Here is a 24,594-nt window from a genome sequence, read left to right as displayed (position 1 = left end):
TGACATGCAGAACCTAAGTTACAGCTGTTTGAAGTTGGGTCGGGAATACTACATTTACATCTGCGTGCACAGAGCAGAGGGGAGGGAGGGGAAGGAACAGGTAGCAGAGAATAGATCTGTGATTCTCATGTCTCAAGTACGACTGTTACGTCTGTCTCCTGAGACCTGTGGTTCTAAAGGTGCTCTGGAGTTCTCCTGCTCAGGTGTGGGGGCTGGCTGGGCGTGTGTGTGTCTCCAGTCAGCTAATCACTCTAGACCAGTTCTCATAAGAGCTGTCTTCCCAGCTGTGGGTGTGTTCAGCTTTCTCTGTTTTCTCTGTGATATAATGCCCCACAGTTTTAAAAGGGGTGCATTATGTTATGTTTGTGTGGGCAAGTGAGCATCGGGCGCACACGAACGTTACTAAAGGATAGAGAACACCAGGTGAAACAAGCACTGATTAACACCTCTCCCTATCTTCTACAACAGAAAATGACCAAGGACCTACCTGAGCGGGGACATCGTCCCAATAGGAGGCGGCCCAGTGGTCTTCGGATCCGGGCTCTTGCTGCCCCTAGGAAGCCACACGCTCAGGCTAGGACGCATACACATGCCACCACCGACAGGGAAAACTGGACAGGATTAGAAAACACACAGAGCCAAAATCACACCATACAGCAGCCAATACGCAAACATTAGTAGCAAATGTTAATGCTATTAATGCCAGGTATTTATTGACATTTTTGGCCAAAATATGGAAGCTAGCGGGCCACGTCACGGCTCCCGACAATACTGCTAGCCCCTACACTAACCAGGAGTCCAGCGACGTAAGCAAACAAAACCACAAGACACAAACCTTTCTTGCAGCCACAGCACATAGAACCTGCTCACACTGCACAGAGAGAGAGAAGGAGAACAAAGAAAGCTGACCACACCCACACCTGGGAAGACAGCTTTTATGTGTACTGACCTAGAGCGATTGGCTGGCTGGAGACACACACACGCCCAGCCAGCACAATCCCCCACACTTGAGCAGGAGAACGCCAGAGCACCTGTAGAACCACAGGTCTCAGGAGACAGACGTGGCAATAACATAGTGATTATGGGAGATTTTACCTATCCAGACATTTGTTGGGAATCTCTCTCAGGTAAAAGTAATGGATCCAACAAATTCTTATCCGCTCTTGCTGACAACTTTATCTTCCAAAAGTCGAAGAGGAAACAAGGGGATCTGCTATCTTGGACCTAATTCTTACCAATAGGGAGGAAATGGTTGAGAAAGTACGGGTGGCTGGGACCTTGGGAGGCAGTGATCATGCTATCCTTGAATTTTGGTTAACAAGAGAAAGAAGATCTGAGAAGATTCAGACTTCAAGGTTGGATTTCAGAAAGGCAGATTTTATTAAATTAAAAAGGATAGGAAGAATCCAATAACTGGATGTTCTTAAGGACAGAAATGTCCAAGAAGGTTGGGAAATTTTGCAAAATGAGATTTTCGAAGCAAAATATTTAACAATCCCTAAAAGAAGGAACAATGGGAAGCATTTAAAGAGACCAGGATGGATGAACACAGAACTTGCACACATGTTAAAAACAAAGAAAAATATGTTTATCAAATGGAAAGAGGGGGGAATATCTAAAGAAGAATATAATGGGGTCTGCAGAAACTGTAGGACAAATGTCAGAAAAGCTAAAGCTAATAATGAATTGAGGCTTGTAAGAGGGTCCAAAAGCAATCTGAAAGGATTTTGGGGGTATGTCAAAGTCAAGGATGCTATAGGATGTTAACAGGATGAAAATGGTGAATTGGTTAAAAAAGATGTTAAGAAGGCCGGACTTGTAAATTCCTATTTTGTATCTGTAACATCAACTGATCTTCCTTGTGCTATTGAAGGAATAAAAGAATGCAGGCTATCTGTAAGCAGAGAGATGGTGAGGGAACACATAGCTAACTTACATGAATTCAAGTCTCAAGGTCCAGATGAATTACATCCTAGGATACTAAAGGAAGCAGCAGAGGTGATTGCTAAATCACTCACCATAGTAGTTAAAAATTCCTGGAGAACAGAACAAGTCCCAGAAGATTGGAAAAGGGCAAATGTTGTCCCAATCTTCAAAAAAGGGAAGAAGGTGGATCCAGGAAACTATAGGCTTGTGAGCCTGACTCGTGTGACGGGAAAGATCTTTGAACACATTATTAAACAGCGCGTATGCAACTATTTGTATGAGAATGGAGTAATTAACCAGAGCCAACATGGGTTTTTAATAAACAAGTCATGCCAGACTAATCCAATTTCTTTCTATGACAGAATCCCTGACTGGGTTGATCAGGGAAGTTAGGTAGATATATCTTGACTTTAGTAAAGCATTTGACAAAGTATCTCATATCATCCTTATTGTAAAAATGTCCAAATATGGAATTGACAAGGCAACTGTTAGGTGGTTTCACAACTGGCTTAGTGATCTACTCGAAGAGTGTTCATAAAAGGCTGCACATCCAAAAGAATGTCTCAAGTGGGTACCACAAGGCTCTGTCCTGGGCCCAGTGTTGTTCAATGTTTCCATAAATAATCTAGATGAGGGAATTGAGGAGAACTGATCAAATTTGCCGATGATGCAAAGCTATGAGGTATAGCTTACACTAGAGAAGAGACAAAGGATTCGAAAAGATCTGTACAAGCTTAAACAGTGGGCGGCGACTAACAGAATGATATTTAACAAGGAGAAATGGAAAGTCCTACACTTGGCCATAAAAATGAAAAAAAGCACATACAGAATGGGGGGAATTGGGCCAGGCAGCAAAAAAGAAAAAGACTTGGGTATACTAATAGATCATAGACTGAACATGAGTCAACAATGTGATGCAGCAGCCAAAAAGGCAAACACAATTCTGGGATATATTAAGAGAAACATAGAGTCTAGATCATGTGAGGTATTGTCCTCTACTCTTTCTTAGTCAGACCTCATCTGGAATACTGTGTCCAGTTCTGGGCACCCCAGTTTAAAAAATAAATTTACAAACTGTAGCAAGTTCAGAGAAGAGTTACCAAGATGGTGAGTGGTCTACAAATCATGTCCTATGAGAAACGGTTAAAGGATCTGGGAATGTTTAGCTTGCAAAAAAAAGGCTGAGAGGAGACTTAATAGCAGTCTACAAATATCTGAAGGGTTGTCACAGAGGGATCAGCCCTATTCTCATTTGTACAAGGAAAGACTAGAAGCAATGGGATGAAACTGAAAGGGAGGAGACACAGATTAGATATTAGAACAAACTTTCTGACAGTGAGGGGGATCAATGAGTGGAACAGGTTATCAAGGAGGTGGTAAGTTCTCCCTCAATGGAAGTGTTCAAACAAAGGCTGGACAAATATATGTCTGGGATGATTTAGTGAATCCTGCACTGAGCAGGGGGTTGGACCCGATGACCCTGGAGGTCCCTTCCAAGTCTACCAGTCTAGGATTCTATGATTGATGAAGTATCTGTTTTCATTTTTCTTCTTCATCTGAGCCCACACCGCCATGAAGACGTCAAGCCACAACTCGTCTCTACACACTCTCCCCATCCTGCTACTATCCTTTTGAAACTCTTGTTGCCTCCTTATAGTAACAAAGCCTCGCTGTGGCCCCACAAAGCAATAGTGCCTACACTGTGGCCCCTTATAGTAATAGTGCTGCAATGTGACCAGCTCCAATAATGGAGCCCTAATTGCAGTACCCTACAATCATAATATACCCAATATGGTCCCTTACAGTAATAATGCCTACACTCTGGCCCCTTATAGTAATAGTGCTGCAATGTGGCCCCTAACAATAATAGAGCCCACACTGTGGCCCCTTAAAGTAATAGTATCCCCGATATGGTCTCTTACAGTAATAGAGGTCCCACTGTGGCCCTTATAGTAGTAGTTCCCTATATGTGGCCCCTTGCCACAGGGCTGTCACATCAAACTTCCATCTCAGTACGTGGCAGCATCAGGGCCCAATTCCTTGCTGATGTCTCCAGCGCTCAGAACAAGATACTGTACAGAGTGCCGGACAATTGGGCGGAGTCAGGCTGTGATGCTGCAGTGTGATGGGACAGAGCAGTGTGATGGAATTTTAATGTGACAGCATTGCTGCGTGGCTGAGGCTTAGGGGTAGCAGCCACTGTGTTATGAATACCTCACCCTTATCAACCTTGAACGTAAGCTACCATGCTGCAGTGATGTCAAGGGCCCCTCTTATTGGAAAATGCAGCTGCCTTCAGTCTAACCACAACTCTTCCTTTTCCCCGCGATCATTCTCTGGAGCCAGCTGGGAAGTACAATAAAAAGCTTAGAGGCCCTGTTACAATTGTGACCACTGCAATCCCTATAGCTATGCCACTGAGTATTTTTCTTTGTATGTAAAGTGTATGTTGTATTGTAGTTGGTGGCTCGGTGGCGGTTCTCCTCTGGCAAGGGTAGGAGTGGACATTTCTTTAGGGTCTGAGATTTTTGTCTATATCCAGCAGAATGGTGGCAGGAGTTGCAGTCCCTTGGCACCATTTTACAAGAGGCTAGTCAAATGCAAGTCATCCTCACTTTGTCTCCAAACTGCCTTCAATGTTGTGGTCTGATATAAAGTCTCTTCAACCTCCACAGTGTCATTCAGGCGCTTAGGTCAAGTAGCATATTCCACAGTCATTCTTCTTGCAGCAATTGCGGAAAAACCTACAGCTGGAGAGTTGAGAGTAGCGCTTTGTCCTATGAAGAGCCTCCTGTAATAAGAAACCAGTCAGGTACATAACAAAAGTTCTGCTCTGTGCCTCAATGAATATCAGGATGGGTGGTCTACAGTTTCACCTTGAGGAGACCACCTAATGGGCATGCCATGGTCCTCTGGGAAATTTTATATGCAAATGGAAGATGGTACAGTGCCTCTACAGCGCCACCTTTTGGGAGGCAGCTTCTCTATAAGTCAATATCCAACCTTTTAATGGGCAGCTTATTCCTGTGAATGGGACTGAGCTGTAATACCCGGCACAGCCCCTGTACAATGTATGGAGCTCCGCTGGGCATTGACTGAAGTGACACTTGAGCATCATAGTTTCTTTAATTATCTGATTGGCAGGCATCCTGAGCGGCAGACAACCACTGATCAACTATTGATGATGTATCTAGAAGATAGGTCATCAGTAGTTTTATCTTGTCAAACATCTTTAAAGGGGTTGTCCAATTTTCAACAAAATTAGGGTAAAGGCAGAAAAAAATAAGAAAATTAGCATTACCTGTTGAATCCTCAACTGCCAAAGCGCAGCCTCTCTAATGGTTTGTGCTTACAGGGCTGCAGTACAGACGTCAACACCATAAAACCACTGCAGCCGGTCATGGATCCTCGGAGGGGGGTTCAACAGGTAACGTTTTTAAAATTATTTTGCACTATTCCCTGTCTTTGCCTCAATTTTTCCCTATATCAGACAACCTCTTTAAGGCTTGGTAGGTCATAGCATAGATACTAAGGAGACTTGGATGCTATTGTCCATAGCTGTTGGTCGTAGGCAGAAAACTATCCTTCCTCCCCACTGATTCATTGACTGTTGCACCACTCTGTCAGGATGATTACCCTGGCATGGTCTACATGACAGAATATTATGCTACCCATTGATAGAAGCCACGATCTTGGAAATAGTTGTATAAATACTACTACAGTTTGAGGACTTCCATAATAAGCAGTGATGAAAGCACTTTCCAATGGTTGGATTATGGATAACAACCATTGTTAGTGGTTAAAATGAGCATACCGTGGTGACCTCTGAGCTAAGCAGAAGTATAAACTAGAAGGAATGTATCTACATGCTCACCTCTGGGTTTGACTCCGCCATGTTTGGGCTAATGAGATAATCTGCAGACTTTGGTTCTTCATTGTGCTATAAAAATAGATGCTATTTAGTATTATTCATGTCTACTGATAGTAACCAGGCTACACCTGCTTTATAATTGAAGTTTAGCATTTCCTTCTCTTCCCATGTAAATTAATGCAAATGTTTGTGCCTATTAATTTCATATGATATCTTTATAGTGGTCTAAGCTCCATTCTTCTGATATAGAGCTCCAAATGCTCTGTGCAGACAAGTTACATGCTAAAATTCAATCTACCTTGCAGCTACCACTAGGGGGAGCTCATTGTATACAGACTTATACAGTTCAAATTAAAGTCCATTATTAACCCTTTGCAATGCAATTTTGGATTCAGGGCTTCCTAAGGAGTTCTCTCTTTCTGCCATTATACAATCTGCTGGCTAGAGCCAGTACTGCGGTATGGGACATGCTGGAGAGGCTCCAGACAACAGAGCGGCCAGTAATATACAGTAAGACTACCCTGACAGACGTCTTCCGACATTGGAGCTGTACAGCCTTCAAATCAGAATGTCTTCAGACGTCAGGCAGTGGATTGCAGCTCCAACCCCTTGCCATTGTTGTGCATTTTACAGAACTGAATTTGCCATATGCAAAGACATCAACCCTGGGGGAACAGCTGATCATTGTTTTTTTCGGGCAGCAGACACCTGAATGTCTACTATTGATGACCTACTCTGAAGATAGGTGATCAATAGCTGGGAGTAGGACAACCCTTTTTGGAGGATTTGGAAGTCTGAATTTAAAAAAAATGCATTCTGGCTGCTATCAAGATATACCATGTTTCCCCAAAAATAAGACACCCCCTGAAAATAAGGCACCCCCTGAAATTTGCAGAAGTCCCAAATATAAGGCACTCCCCGATAGTAAGGCGTAGTAAAGTGTGCAGGCAAGTCAAGAGGCCTGTCCCCTGCTGCCATCCCCGTTGTCTCCTACCTCCAGATGTATAGGTAGATCTGCAGACAGTCTGCTGTTATCCTGTCCCTGCTGTGCTGTACGAGTGTGCTGTTGTTAGCTCCCCTTGCTGACTGGAAAAGTCCATACTGTACGTTCTGTTCCTGTTGTACATGTCTGCTGTGATGAGCTCCCCCTGGTGGATGGAAGCTGCAATACCATCCCTGCTTACAAGGGGTCCAGGAACTTCTGTTTGCAGACAGGTACGTTACTTTACAGCCCTTATTTTTTTTATGGCTCTGTGTGTGAGTCAGGCAACCTGTGTGATTCTTAAGGCTGGGTTCTCACAGAGTGTATTTCCAGCGGAAATCTCGCAGTTTGGCCACAGCGATAAACAGCAAGATTTCCGCCGGGAAAGCGCTGCTTCAAAACCCACAGCACTCAGCCGCTTGTTTTGAAGCGACCTGGCTGCACGCTTTTCCGTTTCTGTGGCCGGTGAATCCACACCACAACACCGGCTTCTCCCAGCTTTGCCGTGACAGATTTGCTGTCCCATGTGGACGAGATTTCTGAGACATTTCGTCCACAAAGCTGGCCAATTGAGGGATTAGTGGCCACAGACGGATTTGCCGCGGCGAAATAAGACACCCCCTGAAAATAAGACGTAGTGCATATTTGGGAGCAAAAATTAATATAAAAGCCGTCTTATTTTCGGGGAAACAGGGTAGTATGAAGTAAATAAATAACCCTATACTGAACGGCTGTAAACCCTTACAGAAGGATATTCTGGGGCGAGCTCCCAGGATGGGATGTCATACGGATGCTCCGACCTCACCGTAGCCGTATACAAGAGTGTGACTAGTGGAGTAACATACGCAGGCTTGACAGATATGTAAAGAATAGGAAGAGAGAACAGGAAAGCGTGTCGCTGTATAATTACTCTGCTCCACTGTGGGCTGAGACAACGAGTCAGCTGGAAATAGATTCTCCGCAATACACAAATATCAAATGTTGTTAACAAGTGTAAAGACGTGAGCGGAGGCTCAGGGGTAATAATGGAGAGCGTCGCTTTAATTAACAGAGGAAGTAACAAATAACAGAAAAAAAGGTTACAATGTTGCCTTTGTTTGCTACAAGTCAGCCCATCGCCTGATACATTAAGGAATGTTTCCGATTTTTATTTACTAGTTAAAGGGTCGGATCACATGTAGTCCAAAATCCACACCAAATTCCATGTCAAGATTGTTGTGGTTCATGTGGATTTTGGTGCAGAACTGAGCCGGTGGGATTTTACAGTCACATGCACCAAAAGGAGCTGCAGTAGATTTAAGCTACAATTTGTTAATTTATGGCATAAATCATAGTAAAGTTGTTGAGCCGTGAGTGACCACACCCCCCTCTTCCAAGTCCCACCCACTTTATTAAAGAGTGTTTAGGGTGACGTAAAAAGGCCAAAATGTTGCACATTTTTGCACAAATGTGGCTTTCACAAAAACAGACTTTTTTAATGCCAAAAATCTGGTGCACAGGCCTTATTAAACTTTCCCCTATGGTGTATTAGAAAGTTGTAGAACTAAAAGGTTAAAGGTGTTTTGTCATTAAAAAAAATATATCTAAACTTACCTATTCCTTCCCTGTCTGTCTCCTTATCACATATTCTCCTGATTGAGCTTCTCCAGTGCCCCAGGTCAGCTCACTGCAGGCTGGGCCCAGCTTGTTATGAAGGCTGCTTTATCACAAACTCCTTCCTGCTGGGTTAGTGAAGGTCACATCCCTGTGCTGTAGCTTCACTGCCTAAGAAGGAATTGTAATCTATTTCAGAGATAGCTCGCATGAGCAATCTCTGAAGAAGATAGGCAGTCCTCCTCCTGGCCTGTGAGCTGTGATGTAATGTACATTGGCAGACTGCCAACCTAATGTACATAACCTCACAGGAAGGAGCAGAATCAGGCAGCTGGAGCTGAAGTGAGCCCCTGCACTGCAGGAGACAGGAGAAGATAAGAGAGGTGAAGATCTGGTAAGTAGACTGATGGGGGAGGAATAGATAAGTAGAGCATTTTTCTTTTTTAGTGACAGAACCCCTTTAAGGATAGTTCATCAATATCAGATTGTTAGGAATCCTGACACCTCCCAGCTATTTAATGGTACTCAGGTGAGCGCTACGGCATCTTCTTAGGCCTGTGACATCACATTCATCTGTCATATACCGATAGCATTTTTGTACCTCAAACCCATTCAAGTGAATGTGACTGAGCTGCAATGCCAGAAACTGCCACTATGCAATTAAGGCCTCGCAGGAGCCGCCACCCAGGAGCAGGAACTGGCAGACGGATCTCTGCTGTCAGCCTATCTGACAGATAGACTGACGGCAGAGAATCGCGGCAATTCGCAGCATGCTGCAAATTGCTAGCCACAAGTGGAGAATCACAATGATTCTCTGCTTGTGGACAGGAGGCTGGCACTTTCCATTGCAACGCTATGGAAAGCTTCAGACGGCATGATTCGCCAGCGATTTACCGCCGGCGGACAGGGGGCCTTACAGCACTATGCCTATACAATGAAGAGGCTGCAGCACTCCTCCAAGCATCGCAGCCTCTTTAAACAGCTGCGATGTTCGGAGGAGTTGGCTCCCCACCGATCAGATACAGATGATCTATTTTAAAGGGGTTGTCCCGCAACAGCAAGTGCAGTTAAGCACTTCTGTATGGCCATATTAATGCACTTTGTAATATACATCGTGCATTAAATATTGGCCATACAGAAGTTATATACTTACCCCCTCCCGGTGTTGGCGTCCCCGACTCCATGGCGACGACCAAACTTCTTCTCTGGTCGCAGGAACAGTCGTGCTTGCGCACAGAGGATTCTTCTCCTGGATGGTCCGGGCTCACGAGCTGCGTCCTGGCTCCTCACTCTTCTCAGCGTCATCACGTAGCTCCGCCCCCGTCACATGGTGCCGATCAGCCAATGAGGTGGCTGCAATCGGCAGTGGAGCGCAGACAGCAGAAGAACATCCACGGTGCACCATGGGAGAAGACCCGCGGTGCACTGTGGGAGAAGACCAGCGGCAGCCATCTTGGACAGAAGATTTTTTAAAGTTGCTGAACGGGGATTCAGGTAAGGGAATTTTTTTTTTTTTAATAACACATGGCAGCGGTTTTCCTTTACAGGTACTGGGGGACTGGGCAAAAAAAAAAATGTTATCTTTCGGCGCGGGACAACCCCTTTAAAGATAGGTCCTATTAATTTAATCAAAGTAGGTGAATTAAAATGATTTCTTCTGCATTTACCCCTTTAACGGAGGCACTTAGCCCCTGACGCATAAGTACAGAGAGGATGAGGATCAGACAGAGAGCGAGAGACATGTTCTCTGTATCAGTGAGATGATGGCTCTGTGTGTTCAGCAGGTAGGATCAGTCTCCGGTGCTCCTCTACATGCAGGGACAGCGCTGGGCAGTGCCCAGCCTGGAGGTCACACACCAGGTGACCTGGCCGATAATCCCTGACGTCACCCTCTGTCCTTGATTTCTAGTTCTACCTGGTCATTTTTCCCAAAAGAGGATAACTTCCCCAATATTACAAAGCAAATAGAAATAAGGCTGGAAACACACATGCAGTTGGGATTCAGTTTCGGATGGATTTCTCTAACTGTGCATTGGCTAAAAAACTGTATCAAAAACTGCAAGTGTGATTCCAACCTTGGAAACTAAAAAAAATCCCAAAAAACTCCTGGCTCTAAGTATTGGCTTCAAATACAAACAAACAATAAGCATCTGTGATCTGTTAGAATCGGGAATGCAGTTAACAGCCTATCCCAGCAGGTCCACCCTCTCATAAAGAAGTAATACAAAAAAGGAGCAGAGGAGGTCTTTTTATTAGGCTTCTTCCACATTACATTTCTCCTCTCCTGCGTTTGTTCTGTCCTGGTTCCCATCTTCCATGTAGAAAACTGCATGGGAATAGAAGCCAGGACAGAACCGTAGGGGTGAATACTTAGTGGTGCCTCCTTTGGCCCTAATTACATCAGATACCAGCTGAACTGTATCAGATGTTTGTAGAAAGTATGGCATGGAGAGTATTTCCCTCCATTCTTCCTGCAAATGTCTCTTCAAGTTCTCTCAAAGAAGATGGATGATGGTCATATTTTTTGACCCAGCATTCCAGTTCATCCCAAAGATGTTCAGTAGTATTCAAGTTGGGACTCTGTGAAGACAGTCAAATCGTAGAACATCCATATCCTCAAACCAATGTAAAACAGTGTTCGGTTTATGACATGGTGTGTTGTCTTGTTGGAAGTATGGCTGACTATCCCCAGATTATTCCCACATTGTCGGTAGCACATAGTCATCTAGAATGCCAAGGTACCCCTCTGTGTTCATGGTTTTTGCCACTACAACCAACGGACTGAGACCATGTCATGTAAAACATCCCCAGACCATAAGGGAAACTCCATCATACTTAACTGCCACAACACACTCAGGCAAAAGGCCTCCCCAGGCGTCCCCCACACCCAGGTATGTCCATCTGATCTGAAGATGGAGTAGTGTGCACTCCATAGAACGTTCTTCCATTGCTCAACTGTCCAATGATGACGCTCCTTGCACCCTTGTAGATGGCCGATGCGTTGCAGTTCATGATGGACGGCTTGTGTGCAGTGGCATAACCAATGTATATCCAATAGTGTGCCGTTCCCATCACAAACTATGTCTGCTTTCTCACCTGCATTAGGATCCGTTCAGGGTTTCCATCTCTGATCTGTTTTTGGAGGAGTGAAACTGAAATAAAGTGGAAAAAAACCCACAGATCTGTCTCTGCTTTTTTGGACAGTAAATTAGCGCAGTCTGCAGTGTTATTTTCCCATCCAAAAAAAAGAATCCAGACGGAATGGAAGTGAATGAAAGTCTTTCCGGTTTTTTTTAAACCCCATTGAAATCAATAGGGAAAAACATGTATTTTATTTCAGCTTCTCTACAAAAATGGAGCAGAGAGACAAAAACCCTGATCTGAGCCCTAACACAGGGATGAACAGAGCCCTAACGCAGGTGTGACAGCCGCCTATGGCTGACACCCCCAAGGGCATTAATTTTATGTAGCATGGTTTTGAACACGTGACATGCTAACAAGGCATGATCCATTCTACTGATAGGACAGTGTATGCGAGACAGAGACCTCGTTGGTCCCCATCAGTCTTTTACACTTGATATACAAGCACTTTCCTCTGCCCTTTTCTATGCAATGTCAAAGACAGACAGGGACAGAAACTATGTGAGACAAGAGACTAAAGAGGTCTACGTCTCATACTCTCCCCTGTGCTGCTGTCCTGGTTTCCATCCGCATACAGTTATTGCAATTGTAGTGGCCCAGCAAGCCATCCTGGTCCCATCCATAAATGTCATACATGTATGTCTTATGTGGCTGTACTGTGCAGAGCCTGTCTTGTCAATTCCAGTATGTGTGTTACACAGCTGGGCGCTTGAGAGGTTTACTTCACTAAAATCATTGCCTGCATGTAAATGTTGTGTGAGTGAGGGTATAAAATAGGAGTGAATGAGAGCGGGAAGAGGGGCCCATCTTCAGAGTCCAACTCGTGCTAGTTCCTGACCTAAAACAGAGCCACATGGAAGCACCTTCAGCTTCCATGTAGGTGAAGATGGAGGAGAAGGAGAGATATCCCGTAGCAACTGGAGTCTGGATGTAAATGGAGTGAGTCTCAAAAACTTGTAAGAGAGAGCATTTATAAGTAAATCTGTATAGAGAGATTCTTAAAGGGGTTGTCTCGAGGAAGCAGTGAATTTTTTTTTTGCCCAGTCCCCCTTATTAAGCATACATTACTAAGCCCCCCTGTAAATGACTTTTCTAGCCGGTTTCTACTTACAGTTCCAGCGTTTCAGCAACTTATAAAAAGTTTCCCCAAGATGGCCGCCGGCTCTTTTCCCGTCGCTTGCTGTAGCCCGACGTGCGCGCTCCCGAGACGCTACCAGCTGTGTCTCCCTGACAACCAGATGCCCCGCAGCCGCCGACCGGACCCATCGCGGCCGCCGACCACGGCACACGCTCTTGGGCCACAGTCACCCACCACCAGGCAGCAGGTAACCGGCGCTAAGCCCCGGCTCCCCCGCGCTAGGCCCCGGCTCCCCAGCGGTAGGCTCCGGGGCCACAGCGTTAGGCTCCGGGGGCCCAGCGGTAGGCTCCGGGGCCACAGCGGTAGGCCTCGGGGCCCAGCGGTAGGCTCCGGGGCCACAGCGGTAGGCTCCGGGGCCACAGCGGTAGGCTCCGGGGCCACAGCGGTAGGCTCCGGGGCCACAGCGGTAGGCTCCGGGGCCACAGCGGCAGTCCGTCACTCGTCACCCCCGTCAGTCCGTCACCCATCACTTACTTGGGCGGCTTCTAGGCACTGCTGGGCGGCTTCTCGGCTGCTGGGCTGGGCGTCTCAGCTGGGCGGCTCAAGTTTCTGCACCTTCATCTAACAGAGGATGGTAGCAGAATGGCCGCTCCAGCGCGCTCCCGAGAAGATACAGCTCGCCTGTGCATGCGCAGAAGAGCTGTAGCGGCGAGCACACTGAAGCGGCTCGTGCTCAGAGCAGAAGACCGGACTGCGCAAGAGCGTCTAAAAAAAGCAAGCCGCCAGTGAAATTAGACGGAACCATGGAGACGAGGACGCTAGCAACGGAGCAGGTAAGTGAATAACTTCTGTATGGCTCATATTTAATGCACGATGTATATTACAAAGTGCATTAATATGGCCATACAGAAGTGTATAACCCCACTTGATTTCGCGAGACAACCCCTTTAAAGGTACTAATCTCAAACCACAGGTTATTCCTCCGCAACCGTCCAAAGTTAGGATCACCGTACAGAAGTACGCTATAAGTCACACCCACGCGTCTTCCATGCGGGCTATCAGAGCTAATCTGTTAGGTAAATAATTGTCTGCCAGAGTGTCTGTGGAGTGACCCCAACCCACTTTCCTCTTCTGGAGTGTTCCCTGTCCAGGAGCGGTACTGTACAGATAACGCAGACTGTAACGCTGACTGGTGTCATCCTGTGTATCCTCCCTGATCTCTGTTCTGCTTTCTCTGTGAAGAATTGTACCTGCATTACTGTGAATAATTGTTTGGCAAAGTTTATCTTGTAAAGTTATACCGGGCCCTAACTGTTCCTGGGGACCCGAGGTACAATGCACAAGTGTCTGTGTTTATTCTCCACCGTGTAGCACACTGGTGTGTGGGAACGGTGGCGTCACGAGTGATAACTAATACCCCCCCTCATCCCGTTTATTGGCATACCGTATCATAGGGATGTCAAAGGTGTTCTGCAATCCTGCTCTGGTCTTGGCTGCATGTCATCCCTCCGGGAAGCGGGCCTGGTAAGTGCCGCCATGACAAGCCAACACTTATCCCTCCTAGCTCTCCACATTGGTCAAGTGTCTAGGGTCACCCCTCTGGGGTGTTGCACATTGAGGATGGAATCAGCGCTGGTTTCACAAAACATAGTGTGAAACCAGCCAAAGGCCCCCTTCACACGAGCGTATTTGCATGCGTAATATATAGAGAATAGAACCCATTGATTTCAATAGATTCTTTCACATGCATGAGCGTATTTCTCCTGCGTATTTCTGATGTGCAAAAAAACTGCCGCATACTCTTATTTTCTTGTGCATTTGCGCATCAAAAGTCCTCATACAAGTCAATGGGGATGCGCAAATGTGCACGCAATGCACTGAGTAATGGCGCAGGAAAAAGGACATATCTGGAACTCAGACTAATTAGCCATTTAAATTAGTGCATCTTTGTTTGCAAATGAACATGTTGCAGGCGCAAAAAGTACTAGGAAATATGCTGATGTGCGTGCAAAAAGGCACCCTTCATTCTGCAGCGCTCAGGCGTGTGCAAATACACGTGCGCTCGTGTGACAAAAGTAAAGTAGTCTTCCTCCATGAATTGACATACAGCAGCCGGAATGACATGATAGATAGAAGAACTCCAAGTTTTTAATGCACCTCACAGATGGTCGATGGGAGCGCCGTTGGTGACACTAGATGAGCGGAAACAACGCATCTCCACTGCAGCGGAATCGATAACTGAAAATATGCCGGGACGCGTCTGGGCCGACTTGATATCTACCGTGTCGCCAACGGCGCTCACATCAAACATCTGTAAGGGGCATTAAAAACTTGAAGAGTTCTTCTATCTTTTCCTGTCACTCTGGCTGCTGTATGTCAATTCATGGAGGAAGAAATTAGTGTTACTTTTGCGCCATACTGGTAGAAAAAGCGCTATATGCAGCACTTTCTTCCAGCCAAAAGCTGGCAGCTGAGCGAAAAGTGCATGGACCCCATTATAGTCAATGGTGTCTGTCCAGCGCTGTTCGCTTCCATCCAGAGACAGAGCCATGCGGCCGCGGGATTCCGTTTTCCTGCTACCCGAACGCAGATGTGAAGCAGCCTATGGAGTGACTTCAAACATGCAATAAAATCGCGTGAGTAAATTGCAATGTTTTCACTCGTGATGTGGAGTGAGAAAAAATAATTCACAGCATGTCCTACCTTTCTGCGTTTGGCAATTATTTTTTAAATCTCCCATATTTTCCTGTGGAGCTTCCTTTTTATCGGATCGCAAAGTACGAACTTGCGATTTTCATGCGATGCATTTTTAACATTAGAAAGTCCTACTGACTTTCACGCTAAACAAATTGCGACAAAATCGCATGGGGGGGAAAACGCAAACGGCAGCGATGGTAGCGCTGATGCTCAAAAATTGCAGGAGAAAGGAGCCCTAAGGCATGTGTGATACTGCCTGCTGAGTTGGTGTGTCTATGCTTATCGCATAAGGCTGGTTTCACACACGTTGGATTTGCCACGGAATTTCCCTGCTGCAAATCCGCCTGCGGCTGCTAATCCCGGAGTTAGCCAGCCATGTGGACGAGGTTTGTCAAAAATCTCGTCCACACAGGGCGGACAATTCATCACGGCAAAGCCGACGCAGCATGTACATTTTTTTTTCCGTTTCGGCCTCGCTGTTCTCTATGGGAGAGCTGGCCGCAACAGAAAAGCACGCAGCGAAGCCGCTTCAAAACCTGCTGCTAAGTGCCGCGGGTTTTGAAGCTGCGCTCATCCTGCGAAAATCTCATTTTTTTGCTTCGGCAAAACCGCGAGATTTCTGCAGTGAAGCCGTCCGGTGGGAACCCAGCATTACAGTCCGTTCAGCTACTGTATCTAAGCTTATCATGTAAGGTCTATTGGACATATCTATCATGTGCGATACTCTGTTTTGAGCTGTAAGCCTATCATTTGTGATATTGTCAGCCAGTGTATCTAATCCTCTTAGGTGTGATACTGTCTGAGCTGATGCATATAAGCCTACCATGTGTGATGCTAACCCCTAAACCCCGTACCATGTAAAGCCTGGTTTAAAAAGCAACGATTATCGGTGTGTGCCTTTACAGAGCAAGGTGATTGCACAAAGGTTGAGCTATTACTTTGCACTCCAAGCGGGGGATGCAGAAGACAAGCGGGGTCGATTCTGCGTCCAGCTGTTATACAGCTGAGCGCTCCGAGCGGAGGATGCAGAAGACAAATGGGGCCACTTGTCTTCTGCATCCAGCTGTTCTCTGCTCAGAGCGCCCGGCTGTTTGTACTTGTTATACAGCCATGTGCTTCGAGCGGAGGATGCAGAAGACAAGCGAGGGGTCTCCGCTTGTCTTCTGCATCCAGCTGTTCTCTGCTCAGAGCCCCCGGTTGTTTTACACCCGAGCGCTCCGAGCAGGGTACGCAGAACACAGCTGGAACACTGTGTTCCTCATACCCTGGCTGTTCATGGAGCTCTCAGCTGGTATACAGCTGTGCGCTCCGTGCAGAGTATGAAGAACACAGCTGGACCGCTGTGTTCGTCATACCCCACCTGAGTTCATGGAGCGGGATACAGCGGACACAATAGTATCCTCTGTATCCTGCTGTGAATTCTTGATAACTGATTGCTGATCACCGATGGCTTAACGAAAACTGCACGATGTCAGTGCAGTTACATACAACGATTATTGCTCAAAAGATGGCTTTTGAGCGATAATCGTTGTGTCTAAATGGGCCTTAAGAGTATTTTCTTATCCTCTCCAGCTGTATTGCTTGTGGATACATCAGGTCTGACGTCTCATTGTTGCATGGATTTCCGTATCTCCCTTACACAATGTTTTGGGCTGCAGTCCATATGGACCAGGCTCCTGTGAGGTGGCTCCACCTAGACCCGGGGACGCCAGTGGCGCTGACCTCATTGACTAGTAGCAGGAGGTGCAGGGGAGGATGTATGCACACTACTGCCGGACACTACATGCTTATCTGATAAGGTGCTGATTGTAGACATGTCAATACTGTGGAGGCCAGAAGCACCTGCCGTAGCAAACATTAGCATCTGAGGACGTTCCTGCCAACCCAGTAAAGATATAGCAGAAAGACAGCGGATATAACAAGTCTCCACAAGTCTGTTAAAATGCCAGGTCTTTGTCATGTTAAAAAAATCCGACAAGGATGACCCATTTCAGATTTATTTCCACCTTCGATGTGACCCGTTATCTGTACAATGCCAGTGAAGAACAAACTAAACTCTTTAAGTAGAATGTGGTTGCATAAATATGGACACCCTCAAACTAATACTTTGTTGATGTACTGTTTGCCTTTATGATATCATTCAGTCTTTTCGGGTGGGTGTCTATGAGCATCTTGACTTAGCAATCTTTGCCCACTCATCCTTGCAGAATCGCTCTAGGTCTGTCAGCCTGCGAAGCATCTTGTGTGTAGCGCCCACTTCAGGTCAACACACACATTCAAAAGGATTCGGGTCTGGGCTCTGGCTGGGCCATCCCAAAACTTTGATCTTCTGGTGTAGCCATTCTTTGGTGATTTGGAGGTCTGCTTTGGGTTATTGTGTTGCTGAAAGGTGAATTTCCTCTCCATTTTTTAGCTTTTTAGCAAAGGTCTGAGGGTTTTGTGCTAAAAACGACTGATATTTGGAACGGTTCATAATTCCCTCCACCTTGACTAAAGTCAAAGTTCCAGCAGCAGAAAAACAGCCCAAAGCATAATGCTGCCCCCACCATCTTCACTGCGGGTCTGGTGGTCTTATGGTTATGCGCAGTGTAGGCTTTGCATCAAATATACCTTTTGGAATTATGGCCAAGAAATCAAACCTTGTTGTCATCAGACATAACACGTTCTCCCACAGACCTTCGGCAGACTTGATGTAGGTTTTGGCAAAGAATAGCCGGGCTTGGTAGTTTTCCTTTGATAGAAAAGGCTTCCGTCTTGCCCCCCTCCCCCACAGGCCAGACATATGAAGAATATGGGAGATGGTTGTCACATGCGCTACAGAACCAGGACTTGCCAGAAATACCTGCAGCTCCTTTAATGTTGCTGTTGTCTTCTTGGCCTCCTGGACCAATTTTATTCTGGCCTTTTCAGCAATGTTTTGGTAATGTCACTGTTGTGCCAAATTTAACGCCTTCCTTGCTGACAATCTTCACTGTGTTCCCTGGTATATGTAATAAAATAAATCCTGTTATTTGTATAGCACCAACTTATTACGCAGCGCTTTCAGGTAATTTTTAATTATTACCCCCCACCAAGCTGGGTGCTCATTTTACCAACCTCGGAAGCCTGCTACCTGAACCATTCGGCGTTTGAACTGGCAACCTTCAGGTCGTGAACGAGAGCTTACACTCTGCGCCACACAACGCTACACATATGTAATGCCTTGGAGATGTTTTGGTCTCCTTGCCCTGACCGTTTCCACTGTGTTCCCTGGTATATGTAATGCCTTGGAGATGTTTGGTCCCTTCTTGCTGACAGTCTTCATTGTGTTCCTTGGTATATGTAATGCCTTGGAGATGTTTGGTCCCCTTCTCCTGACCGTCTCCACTGTCTTCCCTGGTATATGTAATGCCTTGGGAATTTATGGTCCCTTCTTGCTGACAGTCTTCACTGTCTTCCCTGGTATATGTAATGCCTTGGAAATGTTTGGTCCCCTTCTCCTGACCGTCTTTACTGTGTTCCCTGGTATATGTAATGCCTTGGAGATGTTTTGGTCCCTTCTTGCTGACCGTCTTCACTGTGTTCCCTGGTATATGTAATGCCTTGGAGATGTTTGGTCCCCTTCTCCTGACCGTCTCCACTGTGTTCCCTGATATATATATATATATATATATAATGCCTTGGAGATGTTTGGTCCCCTGCTCCTGACCGTCTCCACTGTCTTCCCTGGTATATGTAATGCCTTGGAGATGTTTTGGTCCCTTCTTGCTGACCGTCTTCACTGTGTTCCCTGGTATATGTAATGCCTTGGAGATGTTTGGTCCCCTTCTCCTGACCGTCTCCACTGTGTTCCCTGATATATATATATATATAATGCCTTGGAGATGTTTGGTCCCCTGCTCCTGACAGTCTCCACTGTGTTCCCTGGTATATGTAATGCCTTGGAGAGGTTTTGGTCCCTTCTTGCCAACCATCTTCCCTGTGTTTCCCGATATATATATATATAATGCCTTGGAGATGTTTTGGTCCCTTCTTGCTGACCGTCTTCACTGTGTTCCCTGATATATATAATGCCTTGGAGATGTTTGGTCCCCTTCTCCTGACCGTCTTCACTGTGTTCCCTGGTATATGTAATGCTTTGGAGATGTTTTGGCCCCTCCTTGCTGTCTGTCTCCACTGTCTTCCCTGGTATATGTAATGCCTTGGAGATGTTTTGGCCCCTCCTTGCTGTCTGTCTCCACTGTCTTCCCTGGTATATGTAATGCCTTGGAGATGTTTTGGTCCCCTTCTCCTGACTGATACCGTTTAACAATCAGATCCCTTTGATGTGCTGTAAGCGCTTTACGGCTTTTGAAGAAAAATGCAACCAAGAAATGTAGAAGAACTTTATATGGGGTCAATTAGAAACATTGTAAATAATGGCATCGGAGTACTGACTACTATCTAACATGAGCTTAAATGTGATTGGCTAATTCGGAACACAACCCCATTCCTAAATATAAGAGGGTGTGCACACTTATGCAACCACATTATATTGGTTTGCAATAATTAATAGGTAGCGCTCCAAAAGGGCAGATCTGATTGAATGTCGAGAAAAATATATAAAAATTGGGACTCACCAGACGTCACCGGAGAGCCCCCTAGCTTGGGGTACAGGTACGTCACAATCCAGGAAAGCCGAGGACCAGGCACCCCTGTGAAGTAAGTTCGATTTGCACACCTTTTATCCTCATCCTCATGTCACACCGGAGCGCTGGTAATTTTTGCTTTTTCCACTATTGTCCATTATATTAGTTTGGTTATTTTTATTTTTCCACCATCAATGATTTCAGCTTCTTCTTCGCTGGCATTGTACAGATAACGGGTCACATTGAAGGCGCAGATGATAACGGGTCACATTGAAGGCGCAGATAAATCTGAAATCATTTTTTAACATTACAAAATCATGGCATTTTAACAGGGGTGTGTGAATTTTTATATTCCCTGTCTGTGTGTGTAAATATATATATTTTTTTCAATTTGAAGTCATTTACATTTTTTTTTTTTTTAAAGGACCAGTAACCCTAAAATTTACAGCCTAAAATAGTACCGTCACACATATGGCTGTAAATGTCGTTGTTGGGTCTCAGCACTGGACAGAGGTGAAATACTGCGATTATAGGGGCAGGGGGGTTCTGCTTGGGTAGTTGCCCATGTATTGGCCAAAAAAAACAGTCACTAGTCACTTTATTTCAGCTCACTCTGCAAACGTACTTTTACATGGGACAATTAGGCACATAAATGCCCTTCAGTCATCCCAAAAACTACTGTGCCTGTGCTTTCACACAAGAGTGCTAGTCGTTTAGAGGCGGAACGTGCTGGAGATCTATTCCAGTCGGCCATGCAGGTGGTAGATCAAAGATGAACTACCAATTTACACTGAGCAAGAACACGCTTACTAGGTGCTTCGTTTTCAGGCCTCTTTCATGCGGGTGCTGTGATTTGTGGCCGAAAATCGCATGAATGAGAGGCAGCCGCAACCAAGTCACTGCTGCATCTCCCGTTCTCTCGCCCATTCAGAGATTCTGTCGGCTGGGGGAAGGGGTGGGGGACGGGGGAGCTCAGCTCTGTTAAAGCCCCTCCCCCTTTCAGACTGACGGCAAAGGTTAAGGGGGGAGGTGGGTGGAGAGCTTAGCAGAGTTAGTCGTGCTAAACTCCCTCCAGCTTCCCTTTTCCAGCAGCTCCCATAGAAGTCCATGGGAACAGCCATTGTTTTCCGGCAAAAGATAGGAGAAGTCCTATCTTTTCTGGCCTGACAATTTTACATACTGGAAAAATCACCCATCGGAACAAATGCATTGGAATCCAACGCTTCAGTTGGTCGCGATTTTTGGACGGCGTTTTATCGCGGCAAGATGACCGCATTAAAACACTTGTGTGAAGTAGGCCTCAGTGAGATGACATGAAGTGACTGATGAGCGATTTCTCACTCAGTACCATGTTGAGTTCCAGCGTTTAGACGGGGCAGCTCTAGCTTATAATAACTCGTTAGGGTACTTTTTTTAAACGGAGGGACTCGCGTGCAAGTTCTTGCTCAATTGTAATAGTTAATCTATCATTTTTGAATGCTCGCCTGTTCACAGTGAATGGGCGCGGTCCATCTCCAGCCACTGAATGACTATCATTTCCATGTAAAAGCACCCTTTAAGGCCCATTTAGACGGGATGAGTGTCAGGCAAACAATGGCCAACACTCATCAGTACATCCACTAGCTCTCGTGAGCTAGTGTAGCTGGCTCGCAGCGGGGAGGCTAGAGGAGATTCCTGGCGCTCTCCTGCCCCTCACCATTGACTTAACATAGCGGCCGTTCAGTACTGAACGGCTGCTATTTACACAGAGCGATCAGCTCATCATTTGCCCGACACTCGTCCCGTCTAGATGGAGCTTTACTTGACCCATTGAAGAACATACAATGAGTGTGAAATGGCTGAAAACAGGTTGTCAATGGAAATAGCCAGCAAGCTCATTATCAGAACAGAATAGCCGAGATCCTATAATGTAGGGACAGTTCTGTTTTGCTGAATGAGAAGACTATAGCGTGCTCGGTGGATAATTCCCACTTCCAGGACTGCACAGCTCCTGGATACTGAGAAATGTCAGCTCTAAATTAGGACACCATTTATAAACCTAAGGGGCTGTTCACATTAGGTTAATGTACATTTAGTATACGTTAAACATACATGAAAACCCTCATCCAAACACATGCTACTTTTAAGCATAGCGGATTTTAAAATATTAAACAGGCAGCCATGTTTCTATACTGCTTTTACATAAAAGTAATTTTCACTTCAACTTTTTTTTTCAAATAAATTTTGTAGTTGAACACTTTATCTTTTACCCCTTCAGTAGCAGCTTTATTGTTACCATGTCAGCGCAGCAAGCCCCAGAGATTTTCCTGAGCTAATTCGAAGTGGCAAACATGTCCCATGGCCAGCATTTCAGCACTAGAGCTGTCCCCAGAAATCTTCCAGGGATTAACTGCATGGTCAGTGCAGCAAGCCCCGGAGATTTTCCGGGCGTGCCACTAAAGGGGTTAAGGCATTTGATAACAAAGTTTCCAGCTGTTTTCCACTGATTTAATGTAAAAAAGAAAAAAAAAGGTTGCTTACGAGCCTAAGGTTGCGAGTTCAATCCCTGCTTGGTTAAGGTAGCGGCTCAAGGTTGACTCAGCCTTCCATTCTTCCGAGGTCGGTAAAATGAGTATCTAGCTTGGTGGTGGTGGTGAGGGTAACAAAAATTACCTGAAAGCGCTGCGGAATAGGTTGACGCTATACAAATAAATAAAAATCTTATTTAACCCACAAAAAATAAAGTATATAAATGTAAGGAAGGTCAGAAGTATGCGCTTCTGAACTAGGTTTCACCAATTATAGTCAATAGGTACATCAAGCAATATGGTTTCATTTTTTATTAAATCATATACGCTTGCCGGATGGTAAACCTGTAATATGAACAGCTTGTTAGATGCTCATATAAGGATTAGAATAAGAATAGGATAAGAATGGTTGGACCCAGAGGTGTAGCTGAAGGCTCATGGGGCCCTCTCACAACTTTTCTCTGCCTCGTTGGGTCTCTTAAGAAGCCCATTAATAGAACACTAGCAGGCGGGGCATTACTAGAATCTTAAAAGATTATACAGAGGGTAAATGTAGGGGACCCTAATGCAAAATCTGTGACAAGGCTCCCCAACAATCCATGAGCCATTTATAATACTATGATAGAGTCCTTTGGGCCCCCTAACATTCCAGGGCCTGGTAGCGGCTGCTACCTCTGCACCCCCTATAGCTACGTCCCTGGTTGAACCTGCCCTTACTGTCAAGTATAACTCTGAGGCTACTATCCAAATAAACACATGTGAATCCCTGCATATCACATCCATATATGATGCCTTGCAGCCTCTACTCTTCTGGGAAGGCTTTCCCCATGATTTTGGAATGTAACTGAGAGGCCTCATCTGCTTTCTTACAAAAACCATTAGTGAGGCTAGGCCCTTATGTTCGGGGATTAGCCCTGCAGGATATCTGGCACCCCAGGTTGACGGTGGTGGATGGCCAAATTAATCCACACCAATACCTATGGGTGGTTTCTCACTGCCGAGAAACTCACACAAAATTTGAGAGACTCACATGTCTTGCATGAATATGGACCACATTCTTTTGAATGGAGTCATATACATGACTGATGTGGGAGAACCCATTGTTGCATGTCCTAGCTTTTCGTGTTACTCAGTACGTTTTGCCATTGTTTTTGATGGGACAGTAAAACGCATCACGTTGTGCACCCGAGAGTGAGGTTTCCCATTTAAACCATAGAAAATACTAACACTTGCCCATCCTCTAAAGCGGGTGGAAGCCGTTACGTCACAGAAGTGTTTGTTGGCGTTTTTGTCAGAAAAACACCACCTCGGTGTGAAAACGCACGCTGGCCAAGACCATATTGGACAGAGTTTCTTGGCCAGATATCGTGCGCGCTCGTGTATAGGTCTAAGAGTAGGCCTTAGAGTCAGGTCTGCTGAAACAGGTTTTCTCCAAACTGTTGGCAGCTCACGATAGGAAGTTACTGTATGCCCAAACTAAGGGGTGCAGCCAACAAGAAAGAAAAAAAAAAAAAAAGAACACCCATAAAACTTTGATTCCTCCTCCCATGCATCTTGGTAGATAGTATTCTTCTGGTATACCCCAACTCCAGATTTCCGGGGTGAGGCAGGAGTCCTAGTTCTTTTGCATTACTCCATTTTCCCTACCAAGATGTATATGGGAGCGTAAGCGGACGAAACCCTTGGTCCAAGCCCAAGTAGATCATCTCCATATAGGTTACTCCAAATGCATCTGGGAGACTACCGATTGTTCAGAGCTTGCTCATAGCCCCCAACTAGATGTCAACCATTGATTTGCAAAGCAGCATCAGATTGGGTGCCATGTTTTTTTCTTAACTAGTAACAATATGTGAAGTTTCCCAAGAGGATGAAGTTACTGGAGAGCAGATGATGACCAGAACATACCTGACGTCAGAACAGAGTCCAGGGTTGCCTTGACGTAGTGGCTCTCCCAACTATTGGAACTGGCCGTCTCAGGCCAGGCTGGGAGCTGAAGTTTGTCAGTGACCGACTTACTTACAGGATAAGTAGTGCTGCTTTAAGAAAATAGTCTTCTAGGTTGGGTCACATCCCCACCAATTCCAAAAACTGAGATGCTTGCTCTTCAAACCCAAGTGTAGAGACGGCTACCCGTGCTGGCACAGACCCTGGTAGGTTTTCTACATTAAGATACTACAAGAGGGTAACTGGGC

The 24,594-nt window shown here is 45.6% G+C and overlaps 1 protein-coding gene across 1 annotated transcript; it reads right to left on the bottom strand.

The window, feature by feature from the left end:
* Window positions 1-4,615: 4,615 nt before the first annotated feature.
* LOC136633610 (hepcidin-1-like) lies at window positions 4,616-10,114 on the bottom strand. The gene is made up of 3 exons (XM_066609369.1): window positions 10,040-10,114; window positions 5,801-5,866; window positions 4,616-4,717 (listed from the first exon to the last, which is right to left on the bottom strand). Exons 1-3 carry the CDS (start codon window positions 10,112-10,114, stop codon window positions 4,616-4,618), a joined length of 243 nt encoding a protein of 80 aa, XP_066465466.1.
* Window positions 10,115-24,594: the final 14,480 nt, after the last annotated feature.

The sequence above is a fragment of the Eleutherodactylus coqui genome, chromosome 6 (assembly GCF_035609145.1).
Source record: "Eleutherodactylus coqui strain aEleCoq1 chromosome 6, aEleCoq1.hap1, whole genome shotgun sequence".
NCBI lineage: Eukaryota > Metazoa > Chordata > Amphibia > Anura > Eleutherodactylidae > Eleutherodactylus > Eleutherodactylus coqui.
The sequence above is the reverse complement of the archived record's forward strand: the minus strand, read 5'-3'. Positions and strand labels throughout refer to the sequence as shown.

Bases quoted from the DNA above. Each gene is read 5' to 3' on its own strand.
- LOC136633610 (XM_066609369.1), bottom strand. From the start codon at position 10,114: ATGTCTCTCGCTCTCTGTCTGATCCTCATCCTCTCTGTACTTATGCGT. The intron at 5,867-10,039 runs GTAAATGCAGAA...CTATTTTTATAG, and splicing joins TAAGTGCCTCCGTTAAAGGG to CACAATGAAGAACCAAAGTC. The intron at 4,718-5,800 runs GTGAGCATGTAG...TTCTTATTACAG, and splicing joins TGGCGGAGTCAAACCCAGAG to GAGGCTCTTCATAGGACAAA.